General features: G+C 25.3%; 4 protein-coding genes across 5 annotated transcripts; 2 read left to right on the forward strand and 2 right to left on the reverse strand.

Annotated features, from left to right (window-relative positions):
- Positions 1-256: 256 nt before the first annotated feature.
- Positions 257-3,316, reverse strand: LOC124426553 (rap1 GTPase-GDP dissociation stimulator 1-B). The gene is made up of 10 exons (XM_046968371.1): positions 3,071-3,316; positions 2,800-2,937; positions 2,496-2,729; positions 2,228-2,394; positions 1,909-2,140; positions 1,658-1,804; positions 1,200-1,595; positions 971-1,103; positions 618-886; positions 257-537 (listed from the first exon to the last, which is right to left on the reverse strand). Exons 1-10 carry the CDS (start codon positions 3,075-3,077, stop codon positions 404-406), a joined length of 1,857 nt encoding a protein of 618 aa, XP_046824327.1. The 5' UTR covers positions 3,078-3,316; the 3' UTR covers positions 257-403.
- Positions 3,317-3,437: 121 nt separating this feature from the next.
- Positions 3,438-5,937, forward strand: LOC124426560 (dynactin subunit 4). Its single transcript, XM_046968383.1, has 9 exons — positions 3,438-3,695; positions 3,803-3,873; positions 3,944-4,140; positions 4,229-4,371; positions 4,521-4,686; positions 4,772-4,955; positions 5,033-5,231; positions 5,308-5,498; positions 5,612-5,937. Exons 1-9 carry the CDS (start codon positions 3,567-3,569, stop codon positions 5,820-5,822), a joined length of 1,491 nt encoding a protein of 496 aa, XP_046824339.1. The 5' UTR covers positions 3,438-3,566; the 3' UTR covers positions 5,823-5,937.
- A 253-nt stretch (positions 5,938-6,190) lies between these two features.
- Positions 6,191-7,411, reverse strand: LOC124426566 (40S ribosomal protein S14a). 2 transcript variants are annotated; one of them, XM_046968397.1, is made up of 4 exons: positions 7,294-7,411; positions 6,867-7,025; positions 6,718-6,805; positions 6,191-6,467 (listed from the first exon to the last, which is right to left on the reverse strand). In XM_046968397.1, exons 2-4 carry the CDS (start codon positions 7,013-7,015, stop codon positions 6,249-6,251), a joined length of 456 nt encoding a protein of 151 aa, XP_046824353.1. In that variant the 5' UTR covers positions 7,016-7,025; positions 7,294-7,411; the 3' UTR covers positions 6,191-6,248. The 2 variants fall into 2 exon arrangements, with proteins under 2 accessions (XP_046824353.1, XP_046824362.1); XM_046968406.1 differs by having other exon boundaries at positions 7,225-7,344.
- Positions 7,412-7,642: 231 nt separating this feature from the next.
- On the forward strand, positions 7,643-9,148 carry LOC124422349 (smad nuclear interacting protein 1). Its single transcript, XM_046958693.1, has 2 exons — positions 7,643-7,792; positions 7,903-9,148. Exon 2 carries the CDS (start codon positions 7,954-7,956, stop codon positions 9,025-9,027), a length of 1,074 nt encoding a protein of 357 aa, XP_046814649.1. The 5' UTR covers positions 7,643-7,792; positions 7,903-7,953; the 3' UTR covers positions 9,028-9,148.
- Positions 9,149-10,977: the final 1,829 nt, after the last annotated feature.

Below are 10,977 nucleotides of genomic sequence, written 5' to 3' on the forward strand. Positions count from 1 at the left end.
ATATATAATATTTATGAATATACATATAATACATATAATACACACACATACATATATACATATATATATGTATGAAATATATATATATATATTATGAATAGTCACTAGTATATGAATATTGAATTTTTAATAATCATTAACTTCTGCTTATAATTTAAGTTTTACATCTTATATTATGAATTTTAAACAATTATAATAAATAATACATTTCAGAAGTTATTAAATGTAATAAAAAAATTAATTTCTTATAATTGTTGAAATTAATAATATAATCAGTACACAGATAGTTAAAAAAAATTGTACAGATTTAAATATTTTTTTCACTGATTTGTTTTACTCTGGTCAATTATATAGTTTAAATAGCGCTTTGTATTTAATAATTATATTCGAAATTTTATTAATTTTAAGAAGAATCAAAAGTATTAAATATAATATTAATTTTCTCTTTTAAAGTAGAGTCAACATTTTTGTAATCAAGTACATTCTTCAATGCTGTTATTAATCCTGTAGTATTGTTTAAATGCTGTTTAATAACATCTGTAAAAAATGTCATGATATATTTTTATAAAATGTAAAAGGGAAGAGAGTTATATTAGATAAAAAATTACATATCATACCTGATTTAATTATGCTATCTATAAAAGATAACATATTATAAATAATGGGTAATTCTAAATTAGAAGCGTTTTCTTGAAAAAATCTGCATATGACATGACCAATGTTATTTTCAATGAGAGTATTTTTAAATTGTATTGGACAGATAGTAGCTAAGTATGTTAAACTTAAAATGGCTTCATTTTGCATTAAAGCGTGTTCTGCTAATATCATTTTTACTAGATATTGAGTACCACCATATTTTATAATTACTAGAGCAACACTTTTATCTCTAGAAAGAAAAAATAACATTATATTTATAGAGGATATTATTATTTTAAGATATATGAAATATAATTAAAAGTATGTTACTTACCTACTATTATTAATTAGCCATGCAAGTAAACGATTTGCTTCACCTTGTACTCCTGGGTGATCGTCTATACCACACCATATCACAGCTCTTTTAATAAGATCTTCTTTTTTCCCTAAAGATACAGCAGCTTCCTCTATATACAGAGTTTAAAAAAGTACAGCATAATGGCAATCAATTTATGCCACAAAACAATTTCACATGCTTTCAAATCAAAACATTTTCAACATACTTTGTCCATCGATTACAATTCTCAGAGTTCCCAATAATTTGAATACTATTGGAAAAGTTGGTATATCCAACATAGGATAGAGAATGTCAATTAAACCATCCTTTAATATAATAGGTTTATTATCAACAGGAATAACAAGATTATGAAGAGCACTCAGTAATGCATGCTGAAATCTGATATCACTATTTTTGCTATCATTTTTCTGAATTAATTGTAATAACTTCTTATGGATATCCTGTTCTACCATCAGCTTACAATGAGTATGTGTTCGTGCAAAATTTCCCATAGCTAATACAGCTGTTATTTGAAAATCTTCGTCATTGCTATCTAACCATTTGACAAAATTATTGTAAACTGTGCCTTTACCATTATTATATAATATATTCATACTATTATCTGAAAAATAGTAGTATTTTGATTATTTATTCCATCAACAAATAATTATAATTGATACTTACCTCCAGTTAGGATCAAAACAATTAAATTACATGCAACCTTCAGAACAGATCTTGTCTCTTCACTTGTACATTGTGGTCCATAAGTTTCTATAAGCTTTAAAAGTAATTCAGGAATGTTTGTCTTTGTAAGTAACAGTTTAACTTCCTCTGCGATAAAATTATAAATACATAATAGCAAAATTATGAAATAAATTTGAATAATTCATGTTATCAGATATATATTTGTTTGGCTAAATAATAAATTATTTTACCATCATCAGCTTGATCATAAAGAAGTTCTAAACACATTTCAGAGATTTCCAGAGATGTACTATTACTTAATATGTTTACTACAGCTTTAGTTAATTTTTCATCCAAAAATGTCACATTGGCATCATTTAATACACCTAATGTTAATAAAATATGTGTGACTGTTTCTTCTGAAGTAGTGCCATCGATTTCCAGTATGTCACAAAGAACTTGAATAATGTTCTCTTCCAATGCCTGTGAAAATTTATTTGTAGATTAATTTTGAATTAAGAATATTATATGAAACTTAGTTTTACTGTAACATTTAAAATGTTGTTTGACCTGTTGTTGCAAGGACTCTTGATCCACAAGAAAATTCAATAGTAATCCACTTGCCACCCTTCTTAATGTATTAGCATTTTCTATATCTTTCAAATCTGTAGCTCTTTTTAATATTTGTAAAATATATTTTAAACCATCTTTTTTTTTAATCATAATTTTTCCATTTTCTGAAATGATTATGACATCGTAATATTATTTTCATATACAATTTTATAAATAAACCGCACACAAATATTTTGTAAACAAATAATAAATAGTTTTTCATTACTATTTTCATAACATATATTCCCAAGGGCTCTGGAAGCCTGTATCAATATACCGATATTGTCTTCTTTTAATAATTCTATTAATGTTTCTACTATGTCTGTATTTGTACATTGTTTTCTTCCCTTCTCAGTTTTAGTCATTTCTGCAATAGCTTTTGCTGTTTGTGCGATAATGTCTTTAGATTTATCCCTTAACAGCATCAAAATAGTGTCATTAGACAGGAGGTCTATTGTTTCTGAAAGCAATATTTAATATTTGCATATCTTCTTTAAATAAAGATTATCTTACTTTATAAAATGTAAGACCTTGAATTGAATTTTCCTTAATTAAGGAATCCAATATTTGGATGACATCAGTATTTCTGCTTCCTTCGACTTCATTTCTAATTTTGATAACATTTCTCAGATCAGCAACAAGTGTAACAATGTTATATTGACTGTTTCCTACAATCAAATATTTTCTATATTTATTATACAAAAGATAAGTGATTTTTGTAACCCATAATTTTGTTTCTCATATAAATATACGTCTTTTACATAATATTAAAAAAAAGTTAGATATTCAAAATCAAATTACCTTCCATTTACGCGACAAAATTTACTTTCTGTCAAATATTCAATATATATCGGAATGTACTTAATTGTATATGAAAATTACTTAAGTCTTTTTCATACAGATTGTACTAATACGTAATGGCGGTGTATTTAAATTCCAATGACTGTTGACAAGTCACAAGCCATTAAATAAGTCTTAATCTCACTAAATAAAACTTTTTATTAAAGATAAATTATTTTTTAAAGATAAATTATATATATTAAGGGAAGCTACAGAATACTATATTTACATTTTAAGATATTTATTATGAAACATTCAAAAATATAGATTTTAATAGATGGCGCATACCTTACCAGAAATAATATATGCTCTCTTTCTCTTTCTTTCATATACACGTTCGTAACCATATTGAAATGGCATACTTGGGTATGAAAGTACTCTTCAGTAATAGATATTCCATATTTGTCAAATTTTTTCTTTTTTTGTAATCGGGCTTAGTTCTTATCGATTTTTAAACATGGCTTACTTGTATCAACCTGATTACGTTCGTTATATGTGTAATTGTGGTTCTCTAAAACCTATTTCAAAAATATATTTTTGTCGGCACTGTTTAAAAATTCGATGTGGTTACTGTGTCTGTCAAGAGGTATATCATTTTTTTATTTAAACTAATTTCAATGCTATTTAAAGAGATTAAACTGATACTATTTTATAATTATACTTTTAAAAATAATTAAAATCATTCTAAAATAGGTTGATTTATATTATTGTCCAAATTGTATGGAAAATTTACCCTCATCAGAAGTTCGTCTTAAGAAGAACAAGTAAGAACTTAAATTAAGCAATTAATATGTAACAATAATTTAGTTACTAATCGATTTATTTTATTAACAGATGCTCAAACTGCTTTAATTGTCCTAATTGTTTTCAAATGTTGTCTACGAGAGCAGGACATGTCCCATTAAGACCAACAACAAAGGAAGGAGAAGATTCAAAAGATGTTAAAGTTTTACCTAAAAAAGTTTATTATTTATCTTGTTCTTTTTGTCGATGGAGTTCTAGAGATGTTGGTATTCCAGATCAATTTATGGGTATATAAATTATTTTTTACTCAAACTTTCTATTTTTTTATTAAAATTATAATAAAAATTAATTTAAGTGTTTTCCCATTTCATATAGCCACAGGAAGATGGTCTGAACAAGAAAATCCTCATACAAGAAGAATTAATGCCTTAATAGACTACCATAAAATATTGACTTCTATAGAGAAGCGACAACGAGAAAGAAAAAAATTTCAACCTAAACGTTCATTTGTACAATATGTAAGACCACACTTCACATTAACTAAAACTTAAATTATAAAATGCAAATATTTAAAACATATATTACTGGTTTTTATAAAATATAAACTTATGTATGGAGAAAACGGATTTATAATTTTTTCTAGTAATTTTTCGTTAATATCTTACAGGAATCATTTGGACTAACATCTGCAATGATACATAAACATATTGTTCAGTCAAGAAAACCTCAGATTCAATTGCAATTGTCTGATCAACCAACTCCTTCTATTGCTTCAGAAGATGTGGAAGAACTATCATCAGAAATATTTACTGAGCCTATAGATATTATAAAAAGTAATAATTTCATTTTTAAATATTTATAATTTTACTTGAGTGTTTTTTAATGCAGAAATTTACTAAATTTATCATGTTATGTTAGTTAGTACTTTAGAGCAACGTTTACATCACCCTGATGTACAAGCAGAGAATGTAAGTGAATTACGTCCACAACGTAGGCAACTTTTAGTTAAGAGATCACAACGTTGCAGAGTTTGTGAGCATAATCTTAGCAAACCTGATATATGCCCGCAGTCTACAAAATTCAAAATTCAATTAGCTGCATTGTAAGTACAATGTTTCATCATAAATAAATGTGACTTCTTGAAAATATATTAATTAATGAATTAATCAATGTTTCTAGTTATCATATACCTGAAGTAAAGATTGTTACTTGTGAACCATTATATCCTGGTAAACCCAGTGAATTATTTTTAAAGTTCTGCAATCCTACACGACATCCAACACAAATAACTTTATTTCCATTGGATGTGTCAATGGCACCTATTCCTGTTACTGATGTTACAGAAAAAGGAGAAATTAAGAAAGATGATGTGCAAATGGTAATATTTTATTATTTTAAAAGTATTTAATAATAAAATACAAATTTTATGTTAATGTCATTTATAACGTATTCAGATAAGTGAAGCTCTGAATTCACTGCCTTCTGTTGTACGCCAAGCACCTGTTGTAGAAGAAGTTAAAACAATAAAAGTTGTTCCAAATGCAGATTTAGTATTACCTCATAGTTCTTTAATTTTGCCGGCTAGAGATGATGCTGCAGAATATGATGACACGGTTGATACACATAATTTTCAAGATGATCCAAAGTAAGCATTTATTTTATTAAAATATTATTAATTTATAGATTGTATATTAATTTGAATATTAAATATAAATTGATCTTTATGTTTATAAAATAAATATTTATTTCCATTCAAAGGCTTATAGTCTGGAGAAAAGGAAACAAAGCAATAGTGAGACTTAATGTTACACCATTTGAAAATGATGAGATAAAAGAAGTTACAGTAGGATTTGTAATGCAACATGGATATGTAAATACAATTACTGCTTTAGAACACAAAGCACCACAGAAATTGGATTTGAAGGTTAAATTATATTTGACTCTTGGGAAACTTTGTAGTCCTACATAGTAATCTAAAGATTATTTACTTAAAGCTGATTTAAATAAAAGTGAATGAAAATTGTAACTTTTTAACACTGAAAATGCACAGAAATATAATATCTAAATCATTGTATTGTAATCAATATTTATATATATTAATTTAATTATTTGCTAAAGAATGCTTGTAATTAATTATTGATATAAATTATTTATTTTTTATGTACTGGAATATTAATTCTTATGTTAAAGTAATAAATAAAAATAATAATGAGACAGTTCATTTTATTTTATTTATATTTTATTACAAGAGCTAGTTAATTATTGGAATTGTAAACTTATATTAGAAGAATTGAATAATCTTTATCATGTTATAATATTAATGATAATGAGATATCGTTTGTTCTTTTTATGTGTTTATTGAAAAGGATTTAATCATGTACACATCTAGAATCATTTACAATCTGCGACCACGACGACCTCCCTTTCTACGTGTCGAATCTGATGGAATAGGAGTTACATCCTCGATACGACCAATTTTCATACTAGAACGTGCGAGAGCACGTAATGCAGACTGTGCACCAGGTCCAGGTGTTTTTGTTTTATTTCCACCTGTCGCTCTTAATTTAATATGCAATGCTGTAATACCAAGGGATTTGCATTTTTCTGCAACATCCTGATGAAAAAATATTATTTTTATTTTAGCATTTAGATAATGCCATCACATAACAATAAATATTACAAATCTGTTTTGTATCATTCTAATAATAAAAATATGTATCTATTATATAACACATATTTTTAATTACGAAAAAGAAATTTAATGTTCCACAACATGAACGCTCTTTGGATTATATATAATTATTACCAAAGTGCTGCCTAAATGTGGAATAAAAAAAAATAATATTTAAGTTTAATAGATTTACCTGTGCTGCAAGCATAGCAGCATACGGAGAAGCTTCATCACGATCAGCTTTTACTTTCATACCACCAGTAACTCTTGCTATGGTTTCCCTGAAATAAATATATGTAATAAAACAAAGATAATATTAAAAAAAATATATAAATTTCTAACCTTCCAGATAAGTCAGTCACATGTACAAACGTGTCATTAAAACTTGCAAAAATGTGAGCAACACCAAAAACTACTTCTCCTTCACGAACTTGAGGACCAAGGGAGACCTGAACTTCTTCTTTTTGAACCTTTCCCCTTTTAGGCGGCATTTTTGTGAAACTGAATAATATAATAAATATTATGTTTATACGTATATTTGGATGATTTATCTTTAGAAATTTAATCTTGTAGGTTATATTCTGACAGCATTTAAGAGTGGAAGTAATGTTAGTGTTGCATGAACTTAATCCATTTACATCGCTGTTTCATAATATAATAAGAAAATTTGTATAATTATAATTTATTTGAAAATGTTTACTTTTTATAAACAATAGGCAATTTTTCTTATAGAATACAGAATATGCACACAATTATCACAAAATCGTACCTTCGACGATTTCTCGCACGCTTCAATCAAAATGGAAAACAGAAAAAGACATTTGCTTTGAATAGAGTTTAATACTTGACGCTAGAGGGCATTCAAAGATACATTGGACAAATTTAATAAACAATTGTAATAATCATAGTTTGAATTCGATTAATAATTTTAATCAAAGTATATTATATGTCAATATAACAAATTTGGAGAATAATGCAAATTAAATTATATAATTTATATAATGAATATTGGAAATAGTTTTATCATATAATACATATAGTATTTTCATGAATATATATCATAATTTGTATAGGTTGGTATGATTGTGATATTTAACATACATTGTTGGTATCGCTTTTATTGTTTTATACAATATGGTGGTGAATGATAGCCAAAATATATTGTGAACTGTTTGAGAAAGGGTTATATTTTGTATAACTTAATTTATGAAGTAGATGAAAAGTTTTAAATTCAGAGTTAATTTTATATAAGAACATGTCCCATTAAAGTAGGTTTTACAATTTTGTTTAAATATTTTTTTCTTTCATACGGTCATATTTAATTATATTGGTGTATATATTATATCGATATTAACCTTTTTATTTCAACAAATTTTAGCTGTGTAGATCTTATTTTACGAAGATTTGACAGATAATAATAAAAAAGAAGATGACACCGAGTAGTAGTTCCGATGGCAGCAGCGATGAAAGTCGTAATGGAAGATCTCACAAAAGTTGTAAAAGGAAGCGTGAACATAGTTTTGTTCAAGATAGACGAAATAATAGAAAAGAAATTGCAAGCAAGAGTAAAATTCATAAAGATTCTAGAAGTGGAAGAGAAGTACATAAAAGTAACAGAGATTCAAGAAGAGATAGTACTGAAAGAACACATCGTGAAAGAGATAGAGACATGGATCGGGATAGGGATAAAAGAGAACGCCTAGAGGAATCCAGATCTAGCTTTCGTGATCATTCTAGAAGGCAAGACGATAAACAAAGTAATAAAAGAAAATATGAAAGATCACAACCGAAAAAAGAGGATACTCGATCAAGATTAAAAGATAATGAAGATAAAACATTATCAGTAAAAGGCACAAATGAGTCTGATAGAAGACAAGAAAAACATGATAAATCAAATAAATTTCTAGCAGATGATATGACTAGAAATAAAGAACAAGAACCACAATGGGGAAAACAATATGCAAAGGATAAATCAAAACCAGTGTCTCAAGAAAAAGAAAAACCTAGTTTTGAATTATCTGGAAAATTATTAGAGGATACAAATACAGTCAATAATGTTGTGATAAAATATGCAGAGCCATCAGATGCAAGGAAACCAAAACGAAGATGGAGATTATATCCTTTTAAAGGTGAAAAGGCTTTACCTACTCTTTATGTTCATAGGCAGTCGGCATATTTGATGGGTAGAGATAGAAAAGTAGCTGATATACCGTTAGATCATCCATCATGTTCTAAACAGCATGCAGCTTTACAGTATCGTTTGGTTTCATTTCAAAAAGAAGGAGGAGGTGAGGGAAGACGGATACGTCCATACTTAATCGATTTAGATTCTGCAAATGGAACTTTTGTGAATAATGTGAAATTAGAACCAAGAAGATTTCACGAATTGTTGGAAAGAGATGTGTTACGTTTTGGTTTTAGTTCTCGAGAATATGTTTTGTTACATGAGTTAAGCAAAGATGATTCGTTAGATGATGATGTTCCACTCACCAGTACAACCTAGGTGACATAAACTATATATTGCTACTAATATACAAGCTATTTAAAATGGATCTATATAATGTATATTTTGTGAACTTGTAATAAAGTTAAAAACTAGTAATGTAGAGAATTATAAATCATGAGATTAGCAGAAGTTTTAATTTCTTACATACATTCTGCTAGAATATAGTAACACAATTATTGCCATCTTATATTTTGAAAAGGCAAATTTATTGTGATTTATTCTTTAGCTTTTTTCTTTTTAAATAGTACAATAGCGAAACATATTGACAAATATATCTAAGTAAATATTAAATACTTATATAAAATTAGTACATCAAAACTGTTGTTATTAAATTATCAATTAAGTAAAGTATGAAAAACAAAATTTTTTTTTTAATATATTTATTTTTAAAATAAAAGTCATATTTATAAAATGGAAAGATATTGATGGAGGAGAGTTGTAATTGTAAGTTAGTTGAAAGAGTTTTAAGAGTTATAAGATACATGGTAAAGTACAGGTAAATTTTTAAAAAGTTGTAAACAATCAGGTGCCTTGTAAATTCTAAGAAGAATTAATTAAATATAAATAGTAAGTATAGTGAAATTATAAAATGGAAAGAAACATATTAAAATCAGAAAGCTGTCATTTTGAAACAAGATTCGAGCATCATTATTGTAAATTACGTCCTAATGTTTTCAGATTAAGATAACTTATTAGATTGTTGATCATTTTTTTAATAAATATTCTTACACACGTGATTACATTATTTTATGGTATATAAATCAATGTATAGAACAAATATAAACAAATTACTTTTGGTTTTAAAGAGAAATGAAAACAAAAAGGATATAAATAAGGTTGTAATATTAATTATTTATATATCTTATAGATTTTATCAAAATTTATTTGACAAGTTCATGGTAAAATATATAAACATGAAACGAATAATTAAAATTAATTAATGTATTAGAGCATAGAAAATGAAAATGAATATTTCCGAATCGAATGAATCAATTAAGAATTCTACAATCCTATAGATCGATCTTAATATTTTGTAATTCTTCTGAATTTATATTAGATAAAATATATAAAAGTTATATTTAATCGAGTAATTTCTTAACAATAACAATAATTATGATAATAATAGTAATAATAATAACAACAATGACTATTATAAAAGATATCTGCTATATTAACAATTATTTTTTCGACGTATCGTGTTATAACAATATATTATAAAAGTATATCATAAAATATCTATGATCATATCATTGTGTGTTTGAAATTCAGCGTATTCGAGCTAAAAAGTGAATACTCACCCGACTCAGAAAATTTTAGGTATTCGATTTTATCAAATGACTATTAAAATCTTAATGCATGTAAAATTCATATATTTTTTCTATATGTAATGTGCAAACGTAAAAATTACTTCAATATTAGGTAAAATAAATGATCGTAAAAATATCTTAATCGAATTCTGAACACTGGCATAACGCAAATGGACATGAATGAATTTTTACAAGTTGTATAATGAATATCTCTATCTATCTTTTCTAATTTAAATTTGATCGGTATTTACAAAAGATATATATATATAATAATAATAATAATAATCATAATAATAATAATAATAATAATAATAATAATAATAATAATAATAATAATAATAATAATAATAATAATAATAATAATAATAATAATAATAATAATAATAATAATAATAATAATAATAATAATAATAATAATAATAATAATAATAATAATAATAATAATAATAATAATAATAATAATAATAATAATAATAATAATAATAATAATAATAATAATAATAATAATAATAATAATAATAATAATAATAATAATAATAATAATAATAATAATAATAATAATAATAATAATAATAATAATAATAATAATAATAATAATAATAATAATAATAATAATAATAATAATAATAATAATAATAAT

The sequence above is a fragment of the Vespa crabro genome, chromosome 1 (assembly GCF_910589235.1).
Source record: "Vespa crabro chromosome 1, iyVesCrab1.2, whole genome shotgun sequence".
In the NCBI taxonomy this organism is placed as follows: Eukaryota; Metazoa; Arthropoda; class Insecta; order Hymenoptera; family Vespidae; genus Vespa; species Vespa crabro.